General features: G+C 36.4%; 2 protein-coding genes across 7 annotated transcripts; one reads left to right on the top strand and one right to left on the bottom strand.

Moving 5' to 3' along the window:
- Positions 1–3,747: 3,747 nt before the first annotated feature.
- On the top strand, positions 3,748–6,881 carry LOC107597156 (N-terminal Xaa-Pro-Lys N-methyltransferase 1). 3 transcript variants are annotated; one of them, XM_016288124.1, is made up of 5 exons: positions 4,368–4,428; positions 4,556–4,630; positions 5,625–5,799; positions 6,130–6,382; positions 6,498–6,881. In XM_016288124.1, exons 3-5 carry the CDS (start codon positions 5,638–5,640, stop codon positions 6,752–6,754), a joined length of 672 nt encoding a protein of 223 aa, XP_016143610.1. In that variant the 5' UTR covers positions 4,368–4,428; positions 4,556–4,630; positions 5,625–5,637; the 3' UTR covers positions 6,755–6,881. The 3 variants fall into 3 exon arrangements, with proteins under 3 accessions (XP_016143602.1, XP_016143593.1, XP_016143610.1); XM_016288116.1 differs by lacking the exons at positions 4,368–4,428; positions 4,556–4,630 and adding an exon at positions 3,748–3,887; XM_016288107.1 differs by lacking the exon at positions 4,556–4,630 and having other exon boundaries at positions 4,289–4,428.
- A 386-nt stretch (positions 6,882–7,267) lies between these two features.
- On the bottom strand, positions 7,268–15,338 carry LOC107597128 (NADPH-dependent diflavin oxidoreductase 1). Of its 4 annotated transcripts, none has more exons than XM_016288091.1 (15): positions 14,867–15,338; positions 13,829–13,984; positions 13,235–13,312; positions 13,037–13,134; positions 12,766–12,864; positions 11,902–12,003; positions 11,608–11,811; positions 11,391–11,518; positions 11,024–11,241; positions 10,736–10,843; positions 9,529–9,643; positions 9,270–9,416; positions 8,864–8,982; positions 8,635–8,729; positions 7,268–8,458 (listed from the first exon to the last, which is right to left on the bottom strand). In XM_016288091.1, the coding sequence occupies exons 2-15, from the start codon at positions 13,961–13,963 to the stop codon at positions 8,314–8,316; spliced, it is 1,791 nt and encodes a 596-aa protein (XP_016143577.1). In that variant the 5' UTR covers positions 13,964–13,984; positions 14,867–15,338; the 3' UTR covers positions 7,268–8,313. The 4 variants fall into 4 exon arrangements, with proteins under 4 accessions (XP_016143577.1, XP_016143584.1, XP_016143569.1 ...); XM_016288098.1 differs by lacking the exon at positions 14,867–15,338 and adding an exon at positions 14,268–14,427 and having other exon boundaries at positions 11,024–11,238; XM_016288083.1 differs by lacking the exon at positions 14,867–15,338 and adding an exon at positions 14,268–14,426 and having other exon boundaries at positions 13,829–13,970.
- Between the last annotated feature and the right edge of the window lie 83 nt (positions 15,339–15,421).

Raw genomic sequence — 15,421 nt, forward strand, 5'->3', positions numbered from 1 at the left:
GTTTATTGTTAGTGTTAGTTGCTTGAGAGAGCTACAGATCCTGTAGTGCCTATGTTTACATATAAAAATAAATATATTGATTAATTGAGTGAGTGAGTGGTTGATTAATAACTGAATTAATAAAATAATAAATGACTGACTGACTGACTGAATGAAGGAAGGAAGGAATGATTTTAACCTCAAGCTGTCCTACTTAGCTTGAATATAGTACAACAGTGCCATCACGTGGCTACTTTAATTAATGCACAAGTGTTTTTTAAAGATACTTTCACAGGGTAGTTTTATTACAGTTATCATATACACATGAATTCTACACATTAACATTTTTATTTTTGTAATAATAACATAAAACTTTATATCACTTTTGAACAATTCATGATTTGACAACAAACAACATGACAAAAATCTAAATTGTCCTACTACTGACCTAAACACACTTTTAGGAAACTTCTGCAGGAGACATTTTAGTTCATTCTTTGCTTAGCACAAGATGTATCATGCCAGTAGCAATAAGCTTAACAGTCACTTTAAATGCAAGTAATTCAAAGTGTTTATAGCTGTCCACACGTGTTTGTAAGTGCCCTTATATTGTCTATTTCTTTTTCAGGGATGCCATATTTCCTCTCTTGCATGAACTGAATGCCTTAATAGATGCATGAGGGTAAGTTTGTTTTATGTGTAAGTACAGAACGTTTATAGACTGATACGTATGTCTTTGAGTCTGAGTCAGGGCAACTGAATGTCTGTGTGTAGAATGATAAGATGATTCTTCCACCCTATGCAAGACACATCTTCACACCTTTCCCTCCAACCAACCTCCTCAGCTCCAGCTGGAAATCACTCCACTCCTAGAGCACAAAAAGATAGATGTTTCTTTTCTAAATTCCAATTACACTGCATTTTAATCAACTACTCTTGGTAATGCTGTTATTGACAAGAGTTCTAGTACTGTTGTCACTGTGTAACTGATCAGAGTTATAGCCAGTGGTGTAATTTTAGTTACAAGGTGGCATCAAATAGCTGCCATTCAACCTAGCTAACCTGATATCAGAGAAAGTTATGAGATCTGCATACCAATCTACATGTTATATTAATATAAAAGCCTTAAAGATAAATAGTCAAATAGTATGACTTACGTTCTTCTGTGGAACATAAAAGGTATTTTTAAAGGGATTATTTTATGTGTGTGTGCGTGCGTGCGTGCGTGCGTGCGTGGGTGTGGGTGTGTGTGGGTGTGTGTTTGAGGGTGTAAGGGTGTATATATAGGTATATACTGTATATATAGGGGATATATATATATATATATATATATATTTGTTGATTGAAATAAAGCTAAAATAAAATGAAAAAATATACAAATATTAAAGAACTTGAACTTAATAAATAAAAACACAAAAATTAGAATACTAAAATTCTTACAATTAAAACTGAAATGAAAATACTACCAAACTAGTGCTGTCAAATGATTAATCGCATCTCAACTAAAAGGTTTTGTTTACATAATATATGTGTGTATATTATGTATATTTATTATGTATTTATAAATACAAACGCATGTATGTATATATTTAAGAAAAATATGTTGTTTATATATTAAATATATTTTTATATAAAATAAAAATAAGAATATAAATATATAAATGTATATACCGTACATGTAAATACTTTCAAAATATATACTGTATGTGTGTGTATTTATATATATATACATAATAAATATACACAGTACACACATATTATGTAAACAAAAACTTTTATTTTGGATGCGATTAATCGCGATAAATCATTTGACAGCACTATATCAAAACTAAAACTACATAGAAATACTAAAAATAACAAAATTACTAAATTTAAACAAAAATTAAAAGCTATATATATGCTTTTACATATATATACAGTGGGGACGGAAAGTATTCAGAACCCCTTAAATTTTTCACTCTTTGTTATATTGCAGCCATTTGCTAAAATCATTTAAGTTAATTTTTTTTCCTCATTAATGTACACACAGCACCCCATATTGACAGAAAAACACAGAATTGTACTTAAATGATTTTAGCAAATGGCTGCAATATAACAAAGAGTGAAAAATTTAAGGGGGTCTGAATACTTTCCGTACCCACTGTATATATATATATATAGCTATATAGCTATCTATGTTTTTATTTTGAAAATATTAAAAGCTAATTCAAATATGAATAAAAACTATATTGATATATTATATTATTATTAATATTACTTTTTAAACTGCCTTCAGAATGTGTCCTTTGATGAGAAATTCTATAAGTCCACAATGAATCAAATCTCGGTGACTATACTGTCGAACATATGCAACAGTGCAAAAGAGGTTCATCTGAAAGGAGAAACATGAAGAGGGCACACAGAGAAAGAGAGAGAGAGGACTGCAGGCAGAGACAGGCGAGGAGAAGAGCCGGCCAGCTCTGCTGACTCAGGACATTTCAAAAGTGTTGATTTCCGCTCCATTTCTCCAGCCTCTTTGTAATTCTTATGAGAGTGTAAAAGGTGTCAGGAGCCAGAGAGGGAGTAGACAGAAGAAGATAGGGTGAAAGAGAGCAGATCAGATTAAATATCGACTGACTTCAGACAGGCAGTGTACTGACTCATCATCTGTATACCCTGCCAGCTCGGCTGAGGAGGAGAGACAGAAAGAGGATGAGCAGACAGAGCCGGGAGGGAGAACGAGGAAGAGAGGACTTACCCAGGGGAGAGTGAGGAGAGCAGCGAAACGTTGGGCTTGTGTCGTGAGGGAGGAGAGACCAGCACGAGTAGGCGAGACAGAAAGCATGCTGTCAGGCAATGAAGGGAGTGAAAATAAGAGATGGGATGAGAAGAAAGAAAAAGCAACAGTGGCTGGACGGAATACAAAACAAATACAGGATCGAAACTAGGACCACTCAGATGAACATTTATTAAAGAGGCTGGAGATCTCTGGGAAATGAGAGATAAAGGATGTTTATAAATGTATACCAGTATAAATATGCCAACATTTAGATCTTATACACGATATGAAGATGAAAAATTTGGTTTTGAAATAGTTTTAAAAACTGACCTATTATAAAAAGTAACACCTACTAACTAACTAGTTACTCAACATAGTATCCATTCTTCTCTGTAAACCCATTGCTCTGAGAGCAAAGAAGGGACACAAACTATTCTGTCTTAAAAGATATAGACCTACAAGTCATGCTTTTAGTGTCTGACAAAAAAAAAAAAAGATGCTATAGTGTCTTTACACATTTTTTTTCTTAAATTAATAATGCTGCTTTGGTTGTATGAGTATTACAATCTTTTTATATTCTCGTTAATCCTTTCATTTTTCAAAACTTCTTGTGATTTTTGTGTATGTGTATTTATGCCTCCTCTGGGCCCCAGCAAACCCCCAGTGGGGTCACAAGATGACTTAAAATTATTCAAATTAATGTATTATTATTATTATATCATTAACACATCATTTTTCTATTAATTTAATTCAAATGAAAATCAACAAAAATATAAAACATAAATCCCATAAAATGTATGTTTGTTTTCTTCCTTTCTTTTACAATATTGGGTAAAACACCACTGGGTAAAAATGGCATTACAATTTCGGACAGTTTACGAGCATTTGGAGGAAAAAAACAAAAACAACACAAAACATTTGCTGGACAGTTTCTTAGCCACGTGTAAGTTTAAGTGCGGCCACAAGATGGAGACATAAAAAACGAAACACTGAAGGGAAACACGGTAGTCAAATAAGGAAATGACGTGAGGTGTGCAGTATTTCTTCTTTGGGAAGCCAGGGAGCTGGAAAAGCTTTCATGGGGCACTTCTGTTAGAGTTGACATGAGCGATAGTAAGAAACGACAGTCAGCGAGAGCACGAAAGCAAAGGTACGTCAGTCTTCACTCTCTGAGTTACTGTTAGGACATAAAGAGGTGAGAGAAAGGCAGTGGACGCGTGTGATTTCCATCTGCTCGTGTGTCAACACGTGTAACTTTTTGTCACCACCAAATATAGCCGAGAGACTAGACACCTTTAACCTCAGCACGGTAGCAGGAACACGTGTAAGAACTTTTGGTCCAAGTAAATCCAGTAAGGTTAACAGATGCAACTGTACCACAGTCAATTTTCCAATAACTATTTATTACTTTGTACATATACCTATTTATTCATCTATCACAAAAACAACACAAAACATTTGCTGGACAGTTTCTTAGCCACGTGTAAGTTTAAGTGCGGCCACAAGATGGAGACATAAAAAAACTAAACACTGAAGGGAAACACGGTAGTCAAATAAGGAAATGACGTGAGGTGTGCAGTATTTCTTCTTTGGGAAGCCAGGGAGCTGGAAAAGCTTTCATGGGGCACTTCTGTTAGAGTTGACATGAGCGATAGTAAGAAACGACAGTCAGCGAGAGCACGAAAGCAAAGGTACGTCAGTCTTCACTCTCTGAGTTACTGTTAGGACATAAAGAGGTGAGAGAAAGGCAGTGGACGCGTGTGATTTCCATCTGCTCGTGTGTCAACACGTGTAACTTTTTGTCACCACCAAATATAGCCGAGAGACTAGACACCTTTAACCTCAGCACGGTAGCAGGAACACGTGTAAGAACTTTTGGTCCAAGTAAATCCAGTAAGGTTAACAGATGCAACTGTACCACAGTCAATTTTCCAATAACTATTTATTACTTTGTACATATACCTATTTATTCATCTATCCAACAGACTAACATGTTAGTGAGTGTGGATATTGATATATACTGTATGTCCTATATTTATCCATGCTTACATTTTGTTGGTAGACTACATGTTGTAATAATTTAGCAGTCTTAGTCTGTCAGTCTGCTGTGAAGTGATGCTTCCTGACAGCTGAGCTGCATTTGGATCCAGGTGTCTGAATATGACATGCTTCAGCTCTTTAGGTCTCATTCCAGACTAAATATTTGGCTCGTGATCATTTCATTGAAATTATATTTTCATTATCATTATCCATACAACTCAAACATTGTCTTACTGACATAATAAATCATTTATTCAGTGAATGCATGACTAGTACTAAAAAATTGTTGTGACGTGTGTCCTGCTAGATGAGGATGGTTGTTTCTAAGGTTTTCCCACATACAACAACCTATGGAGTCCCCCCCGCCCCCCACCCCCCAATTCACCTTTCTCATTGGGGGCATGAATGAATGATTTTATGTAAATATAAGATCTAAAACGGTCTGTATTGTGAAAAGCACTGTACAGAAATTTGATTAATTGCAGTTGATTATAACATTTTCATAAGAATGCAGCTGATTCATTTTATGAGATACTAATGCATTTTACACTGCACAGAAGCTTCATCTGAAGCAACACGTATACCACGGAAAGATACATTTATACTGACTTGTAATGCAGCAGAGACAGCATAAATAGGCCTACATTTACACAGAAACTACAATTGCAGAAATTTTTTTATGAAATTGTTTTAAATATGAAGCAATGCATATAGAAACATGCAATAGAATTGAGTCTACCTGTGATATATAGTCTTACATAAATGCAAATACGATAAGACTTTATTATAAATGACTTTCTCATTCAGATCTGTGGTAAAATGAACTAATTTTGATCTCTGTGGTCAGGAGTTGCACAAAGATGGAAGACTGTTTGATAGAAGACCAGACAACCTTTTACTCAAAGGCAGAACACTATTGGAAGGAAGTCCCACCCACTGTGGATGGAATGCTGGGGGGTTATGGCAGCATTTCTAGCATTGACATTAATGGCTCCAAAAAGTTTCTACAGAAATTCCTTGGGGTGAGTTGTTCTAAATTAATACTTTAATTCTACAAGCACATTATAGCATATATATAAATTAATGCAGCCTTGGGGAACATATGAGACTCCTTATGAATTTCTTTCCCAAATGTTTGAACGTTAGTGTAAATATCTATCTATCTATTAGTGTAAATATCTAAGTCTACTATTCTGAATTCTAGTTCACTGTCAAGTCTTATAAACTGATTATTTGAAAGAAATATTACGAGACAGACTGTAACCTTTCCCACAATTACTCAACTTTCTCTTGACCACAAATGAAAGTTCATGAGAAACACCCAATCACTTGGTTTTCTGTTTTACTCCAAGGAAGGCCAGGGTAAGACTGGGACAGGCTGTGCTCTGGACTGTGGCGCAGGAATCGGCCGTATCACCAAGCGCCTGCTGCTGCCCCTCTTCCGTACAGTGGACCTAGTGGACGTGACACAGGAGTTTCTGGATAAAGCTCGTTCCTACCTGGGTGAGGAGGTCAAGCAAGTGGAGAACTACTTCTGCTGTGGCCTACAAGACTTTCAGCCCCAGCCAGAGCGCTACGATGTCATATGGATCCAGTGGGTGATTGGTAAGGCATACAATTCACTTCTTTCACTACATTATCTATAAACAGAAATGGTGAAAATGACCAAATGTATCTTCTATCATATTTTGCAAACACAAATCACTCCATGTGTCTCTAGGTCACTTGACCGATGACCACCTGGTGGAATTCCTGAGGCGTTGCCGGAGCGGTCTTCGTCCAGATGGCCTGATTGTGGTGAAGGATAATGTTGCGTTTGAAGGTGTAATACCTGATGATGTTGACAGCAGCGTGTGTCGGGACCTGAATTTACTACATCGCCTAGTAGCCCGGGCCGGACTCAACATCATCTGTGAGGAGCAGCAGCAGAACTTCCCTGAGGAAATCTATCAGGTCCACACTCTAGCACTCAGATAGCTGTGAGCACTGAACGAGGGGGTTTTATGTGTTTGTTCGGAAGCCAATAATGTGAGAACAATTTAAGATCAATGTTAGCTACACAGGAAGCTACGTGTTGCTGCCAATGTGATCACGTTTTTTTTTTTTTAAAGGCACAAGACTTAAAAGTGACCGTGGGGATTTTAAGCAGGGGAGTTTTACTTGACCTCTAGAGTTTGTAATATAAACAGCTAGGGTTCATCGCTATTATGAATCTGAATGCAAAAGTGGCGAATGGGAGCTTTTCAGATATCCAAACAGTTTTACACTCCAGTTGATCCTCAGTTTGAAGTGTGGAAGTTTGAAACGATCAAGAAAAAATTTTAATCACGCACACTACTTTGTTTTTAGCAATGGGTGTGCTGAAGACCTGAAGGGACAGTTGACCCAAAAATGAAAACGGTCATGTTTTCACCCTCATGTTGTTCCAAACCTGTATTACTTATTTTCTTCTAGTGGATATAAAAGATGATATTTTTGGAAATGTCTTGAGTTTTTTTTGGTCAATGGTCACCAAATCTGTGTGCTTATCAACATTCTTCAAAATGTTGTTTATTGTGTTCCACAAAGTCATACAGGTTTGGAATGACATGATTGTGAGTATTTGATGACAGAATTGTCATTTTGGGGTGAACTTTCCTATTTAAGACTGTTTAATCAGAGTTCAACATGTGTCTGTGGCACTGAATGGTGTGTGTAAAACATTTTAGTAACTTATATAGCAGTTTGAATCTATACTAGTTAATGTTACATGTGTGAATTTACAGCTGTTGACATAACTCTTATCTGAACCATATGCTGTATTTTGCCTTGAATAAACTAATATTTTAAAGCAGTGTTTGTATGACAGTGTTATTGTGTATAACAGGTTCACAACATTTTTGGCTTGAAGGCTCCTCGTTGTCCATCACAATATTCATGTCCCCCGTATATGCTATATTTGTAAGATAATCACGGTCTGTCTGCTGTAATTATGACAAAGCTGCTTGTTTTCAAACTTTTTATTAATATATTTAGTGACGTTAGCACTACGGTTTCAGAAAAACAATAGTTATTGAAGGAAAATAAAAATATGATTTCAGCTTCTATCTTGATATTTTTAATTTAAGTCATCCCGTGGCCACCTTGACAGTCTGTGGAGGTCCTCTGATTGAGAACCACTAATGCAGAATATACAAGTGTGAGATGGATATGGACATATAGTTTGGCCAATATTTATTTTATGAAATTAAAAAAGAAGAACAACTTTGGTTTCAAGTCTTTATCACTTTATCCTTCAGTTCTGTACAACAAAACTGGAAGCAGTAACTACCTAGTTTACAGCTAATATCAAATCAAATTCATGGTCTAGTTGTGTGTGTGTTCATATTATCTAAAGTTACACTTACAGGTCCCAGCTGTATTGTCAAAGGCAGTGGGGAACAACTTGGAAGAAGAAAGTGGTCGGACCACAACACTTAACACCATTTAATCTCAGTCCAGACTCACTTTCACACATGAGGCTGTTGGTTATTAAGGCTATGGGTTTAATAGATAGATCAGGACCAGGTTTCACTTTGAAAGCGTTTTGCTTTCTCCATGGCATCCAGCATCTCCTGTGCCTGGTTTTCTGACATGCCACCCTCTTTCTGGAACACTTCTTTCAGTGCGTCGCACACACTTGCAGGCATCTGCTTGGCATTCCTGGGTGAAAAGGGAAGGGTAGCTCATTTCTGTAATGCTCCTTATATATGCAGTACTGTCATATTGCTCTATAACCAACCATACATGTAAGGGTTTGACATTCACTAACAATTGAAATGTTTTAGTAAAGTGTTGTTGAATGACTGACTTGATGAAAAAAAAAAAAAAAGACTTACCCTGCTATGTAAAAGAACGCATTTTTCTTTGCTATCAGATCCCATAGAAGTTTGCTTTGTTCCTTCACACGATGCTGAACATAGATTTTTTCCTCCTGTAAATGAATTATATTAAAACTTACAAAAGGAAACATTTCCAGGGAAGTGTTCTTGGGACCCCCCAGCACTGCACATTTTGGATGTTTGGCTTATTGGACAAACCTACGCAGTATTCTTAAAGTTGTCTGACCTGATCTCTGGAGAAGGCTGTGACAAGGATCATCTGGCCCGCCTGCACCTTCTCCTCCCATTCTGATCGACAGTAGAAGTCTTTTGATTCAGACCGACAGCCAAAGAATAGCACATTAGCTGAAACAGGAGTCGAGACTTCAGTCAGAATGTATTATCACTAACTATTCTGTGACTTAGCGACAGCATTATGTGTCATGACACACATTCAGTCACTACTTCTGTATTATTATACTGTATTATAAAGGTTTAAGTAAAAAAATAGGCCCTGTGTCTTGGTTATTACCATTCTGCACAAATAAAGCAGAATATATCAGACCTTTTTTTTTTTTTTTTTAGCAAAATACAAGTTTGATCACTTTCAATCTTTTTCATTTCTGAAAAACGGCAAAATCCAAGAAACTCACCCATCTTCCCCTGAGCAGCCCTCTCCTGTATGGCAGATCTGAAGGGAGCCACACCAGTCCCTGGTCCCACCATTATAACAGGGGTGTCTGGGTCCTGAGGGAAACTCAAACTTCCCTTCTTCACCCACAGTGGTACGTAAACATCTCCTAAATAGCATTTAGGACACCAATAAAATGGAATGTACAGATTTCATAGATTTTATTTGTCTGAGTGCATTACTGACTGTTTTTTACTTTCTTTCAGTTTGATCAGACCAACCTTTAGAAGGGTCCAGAGATGCCAGCCAGGAAGAGCAGAGGCCTTTGCGTGGCTTAAAAAGCATGCTTTTATATTTCACCACGGCAACCAAAATCTGGATGCGGTTAGGGTGTTGCTGCGGGGGGAAAATGTAAAATCAGAAAGAAAGATTTATAGAAATATTATAAATGTTTACACCACTGTTCAAACATTTAGGGTTGATAATGTTTTTGAAAAAAATCTCTTATTTTCTGTTTTTATATATGTTAAAAATGTAATATATTCCTGTGAACACAAAGCTGAATTTTCAGCAGCCATTGCAGTCTTCAGTGTCAAATAATCCTTTCAGAAATCATTCTAATATGCTAATTTGGTGCTTAAAAACATTTCTTATGATTTTCAATGCACAAACTGCTGCTTAATATTTTTGTGGAAACAACAATACTTCTTTTTCGGAATTCTTGGATGAATTGGAAGTTCAAAATAATTTATTTAAATTTTGTAACATTAGAAATGTCTTTACCGTCACTTTTGATCAATTTAATGCATTCTTACTAAATAAAAATATTAATTTAAGAAAAAAATCTTACTAACCCCAAACATATGAACAGCAGTCTATAAATGTTTAACAAACATATATGTATATATAAATATTAGTGCTGTCAAACGATTAATCGCATACAAAATAAAAGTTTTTGTTTGCATAATATATGTGTGTTCTTCTGTGTATATTTATTACGTATATATAAATCCACACACGTACAGTATATATATATATTGAAAATATTTACATGTTTTTACATGTCTATATTTATATTCATATCATTTATTTTATAAATAAATATATTTAATATATAAACAACATTTTTCTGAAATATATACATGCATGTGTGTCTATTTATATATACATAATAAATATGCACAGCACACATACATATATTACGTAAACAAACATTTATTTTGGATGCGATTCATCGTTTGACAGCACTAATAAATATATACAGGTGCATCTCAATAAATTAGAATGTCGTGGCTAATTCCAAGTATGGGTCACCATACTTGGCCACACGTCACTTTCACTTTCACTTCACTTAAACTACTTCAGTCTGTGTGTATTGAATTTATTTAATACACGAGTTTCACAATTTGAGTTGAATTACTGAAATAAATTAACTTTTCCACGACATTCTAATTTATTGAGATGCACCTGTACATTAAAAAGATTTACCAAGAGAGAAGAGGCAATAGAGAAGGAGCGAGGCTGAATTTCTGGAAAAAGATCCAACAAGCAGTCAATGCTCAACTCGGCTGTGGTATGAGGGAAGTCTGCCAGTACCTGAGTTAACATTAGAAAGGGATTACACCACTTTTCTACACGTATAATAACCTTAAACATTTTGTAGGAACACAGCTCTTTCATACTCCAGATGACAACAGAAATCGGTGTATGAGTCTACAGACATCCAAAAACAAAAAAGAAGTTGTATTTAACATCAACATTCAAGTGATCTCTGACCTCCAGGGCTGTTCGATGGGGTCGGTTGCAGTAGGAGTGAAGACCGTCCTGACCCTGAGCGGAACTGAACTCCAAAAGTTTATCCAGCTCCAGCTCATTAGTGGCAAAAGTGGCCAACACCTCAAAGAAGGAACGGCGTGGAACAGCAGAAATGTCCAGGAACTGTTCCACCAGAAAGCGAACGGAGCAGGGCTGAGGAAGATGCGCAGGGACTGCTGCTACAGAAAGGAGAGGAACACAGAGTTTAAAAGGGTAAGACTTTCTTTCTTGCATGGAACACAAAAGGAGATGTTCTGAGGAATTTTGACATGTGGGTTTGGAACAACATGACAGAATGTTCTTTTTTTTTTAAGGTGTCAAGTCTCACCTGTGCTGCTGTCAGTGGGAGTCAGTGTGAAGTATCTCTCCGGGCCAAGTTTTAGTAGTTGACAGAACTGCTCCACATCCTCTGCAGCATTACAGGGTCTCATCATTACAACATCTCCTGGACTGTACCTGTCAGAGATAGACAAAACCTTTTCATACCATTTTGTGATGCCATTTAAGCTGTATGATTTGATTTGAAATATCTCATATATGCTCACTGTATGTTGGAGCCGGTGATATCAAACTCGATATGCCTGACATCCTGGAAGTGTGAAGGAGGAGTCACTCTCTGATTGAACACAACTCCAGCTGGAAAAGGCTGCAGTGGGGTGGGAGGGGCCTTATTATCAGGGGTCTGGAGATGCTCAGTCTGCTTGTCTGGGACTTCATCTAGGAAGTGGAAAACATATCGGGGTGGAAGTCTGAAAAAGATAGATTATGCATAAATATATGAATTATCTATTTGAATTCAGTCATTTAATAAAACATTATTTTTAGATTAGTTGACAGACTTTTCTTCCTCACGGAGTGGAGCGAGGCCAGCTGGAGGAGGGTAGAGAGACAGGGCTTTCTGCCAGAACGAAATCAACCAGGGGTCAATCACACCATCTGGCCTGAGGAGTAATAAAAAGATATATAGATATATCAGCAGTACACACAACATATATGTTCATTATATATATATATATATATGACCTGTGATACTTTTTTCAGGATTCTTTGATAAATAAAAAGTTAAAAAGAATAGTGTTTATTCAAAATAGAAATTTTGTGTTACAATGTACACCACTTTTTAAAAGTTTGGGGTCAGTTAATCCCCCCTTCATACTTTTATTCAGCAAGGACGTTTTAAATAAAAAAAGTGAAGACTTACATTGTTAGAAAAGTTTTCTATTTTGAATAAATACTGTTCTTTTTAATTTTTTATTCATCAAAGAGAAATTATCAGAGGTTCTAAAAAAATATTAAGCAGCACAACAGTTCCAACACTGATAATAAATCAGAATATTAGAATGATTTCGTAAGAATCATGTGACACTGAAGATTGGAGTAATGGCTGATGAAAATTCAGTGCTGTGTCACAGAAATAAATTACATTTTAAAGTATGTTAAAATAGGAAACCATTATTAGAAACTGCAATAATATTTCACATTACTGTTGTAGATAAATACAGCCTTGATGAGCCTAAGAGGCTCTATTAAAAAACGGATCCCAACGGCAGTATATATATAAAACGCATTTTTCCCCAAATTAACACTTGTTTATTAGTGTGAACTGTGGGAACCTATTAAATGTGGTTCAAATTGAATCTCTTGAATTACAAGAGAAGAATAAACAGACATTTAGACAGTATGTAAAGGGAATCTCTGCTCACCCCAGATCATGTTGATCATCAGCCAGTCCAACAGGCAGCAGCATATTAGCACCAAGCAGAAGCAAACGCTTATGGAGCTTCTTAGCAACAAAGTTAAACCTGGAAAGAGGCCCAAAACGTCTCAGCATTGTTTGTCGTGTAACATGCAAACACCAGTGACATCAGTTCAAAAAGATTATTTACCCTTTCAAATTAATTGTAATATATTGTAATAATACATCAAAGGAAAAAGAAAGGCTTTGTTAGCAGAACATCTGCTCAGTCATCATACTTTGGATACGAGGAGTCTCCAAGTCCCAGCACAGCACTGTCAAGACGACAAAGAGAATCAGCAGGCAAAGACTTCCTGAACAGGAATCTCCAGAATGTCTATATGAAGCAAATATATAATATTTAAATATATGGAATACATGAAAGGTTTCTGTAATATGAAAGTTTGATGGCTAAATTCTGTTGTTTATAGTCTTACCTTCATATTGTCTGGAGGATCCCCCTGTCCTGTGGTGGCACAGACAAACACTACCAGAGACTCTGAGATCAGGTTCGCCTAACGAGGAGACATATTAAAGGGATAGTTCGCCCAAAAATGAAAATTCTATCATTAATTACTCACCCTCATGTCGTTCCAAACCCGTAAGACCTACGTTCATCTTTGGAACACAAATTAAGATATTTCTGATGAAATCCGAGAGCTCTCTGACCCGCAAAAAGTATTCTTGTAACTTTGTAAAATGACAGTTGAGCCACTGGTGTCACATTGACTGTTGTACCGATTTCTGGAACTGGGAACATTTCAGTTGTGTTGCTGTCTATGGAAGGTCAGAGAGCTCAATCTTCATTTGTATTCCGAAGATGAAGGAAGGTTTTACGGGTTTGGAACGACATGAGGGTAAGTAATTAATGACAGAATTATCATTTTTGGGTAAACTATCCCTTTAACATTGAGCAAAAGAGCTTATGAGTTATAGCGTTACTGTTAACCAATAAACCCCACACCCCAACACAGTGCAGATCTTCGCATGTCTGTGTATGACTGCAGACTGCATAGGCATCGTGCACTGACCACATTATAACTGTCCAGAGCTTCCACTCGGACTCTCATCCGCCTCCTCTGCGCCTGGCGGCCGATCCGCTCCGCTGTGTCCTGCGCTGTGCCCGTCTGACTCCCGTACAGAACCAGCAGAGCGTGGGTGCTCATTTTGTCATTGGAATCAGACAACTGATCAGAGAAGCAAATAAATGCAGCAATGTTTTAGTGTGGGTTTTTTAACAATCAACGTCAGATAAAAAAACAATACACTATAAAATACAATACTGAACAGAACTTTTTATGAGACTATATCAATGGTTATTTGTAGAACCGACGGATGTAAAGGCATGTCAGTGACAGCTTTGAGTCGCCCACCGTCTAACTGTTACGTGACAATTCTCATGCAATACCCTGCATCTTTCGTGATCTACGATACAGAAAATATTCCATCGTGTAAGACTGAGTGGCTTACCTAAAGATATAAGCACTTTAAGTGATACCCTGACTATCGTCAGCACATGTACTGACAGTAAAAAATTAATGTAGAACGGACTTCAGCGGGACATCAGCTTGTTGTCATGGAGCACTTTACGGCAGAGTTCAGGTTCCGTTCGATCTAACGTCATTTTACGACAGTTGTGCAATTCACTCACGACGCTGTAACCTAACCTTCGGGAACCATGCCTAAAATTGGATTTTATGTATAATATTTCAATTCAATTCATTCTTTATTTCAGACCCATAGGCCCATATCAAAAAAGTAAAAACAAGCAAGCATACATTTACAAACAACAAACATATACAGACTTTCATGTCAGTGCTTCTTCCAAAACAAGAGAAATACCATGTATCACTTAATGGAAGATTATTTAAGACAATTATAACTGTATTTTTAATAATCTACACATAAAAGAATACTATATATATATATATTTGGCTTGCACTTGTCCCCCTAAAGCTAAATTCTTAACGCGTTATGAAATGTTACCTGGAGCTTTTTCATTTTAACTTTATTATATTTACACCACAGGTGTGCCTTATAAAGTGAACTTTACGAGCCAGCACATTTACCTGTCCACACAATTAACAGCACAGACGCTGCACAGATTCATTCTTCTTTATATACATTTTTATATTATAGAAACTGCATACTATTTATCCTAATATATCAAACACCCATAATCACCACACATATTCACAAAAGGGGATGTTTAAAATAATTGTTATTTTGTAGTTAAAACTAACTTGAAAAAACTAATTTTTCTAATACGACCATCAGAGGGCGTCGTTCATTAAATATGTGAACCGGAAATAATAGTACGATTGACCTGTTCTTATTTTTAAAGCTGTTTTAAAAATTTCAAAAAGAATTTGAGATCATATATCTGTTTTTACTACAGAGACAATAGCAATATTCCTAGCTCTTCAGTGGATAGAAGAAGTACAGCCAATAAGATCAGTAATTTGTACAGACTCCCTTTCCGTTTTAAATAGCTTGCTAAGTGGAATTTCAACAGCAAGGCAAGATATGCTTTTTGAAGTGATGCAGAGTCTATTTAGAATAAGACAATCTGGTCTTATGGTAAATTTCCTGTGGGTACCTTACCATCACATATGGGTGTGGAA

Source organism: Sinocyclocheilus grahami, unplaced genomic scaffold (genome assembly GCF_001515645.1).
Source record: "Sinocyclocheilus grahami isolate Dianchi unplaced genomic scaffold, SAMN03320097.WGS_v1.1 scaffold12.1, whole genome shotgun sequence".
In the NCBI taxonomy this organism is placed as follows: Eukaryota; Metazoa; Chordata; class Actinopteri; order Cypriniformes; family Cyprinidae; genus Sinocyclocheilus; species Sinocyclocheilus grahami.

Bases quoted from the DNA above. Each gene is read 5' to 3' on its own strand.
- LOC107597156 (XM_016288116.1), top strand. From the start codon at position 3,841: ATGAGCGATAGTAAGAAACGACAGTCAGCGAGAGCACGAAAGCAAAG. The intron at 3,888-5,624 runs GTACGTCAGTCT...CTCTGTGGTCAG, and splicing joins GCGAGAGCACGAAAGCAAAG to GAGTTGCACAAAGATGGAAG. The intron at 6,383-6,497 runs GTAAGGCATACA...ATGTGTCTCTAG, and splicing joins ATGGATCCAGTGGGTGATTG to GTCACTTGACCGATGACCAC.
- LOC107597128 (XM_016288091.1), bottom strand. From the start codon at position 13,963: ATGAGCACCCACGCTCTGCTGGTTCTGTACGGGAGTCAGACGGGCACA. The intron at 13,313-13,828 runs GTCAGTGCACGA...TCTCCTCGTTAG, and splicing joins CTCTGGACAGTTATAATGTG to GCGAACCTGATCTCAGAGTC. The intron at 11,242-11,390 runs GTGAGACTTGAC...TCCTTTCTGTAG, and splicing joins TCCCACTGACAGCAGCACAG to CAGCAGTCCCTGCGCATCTT.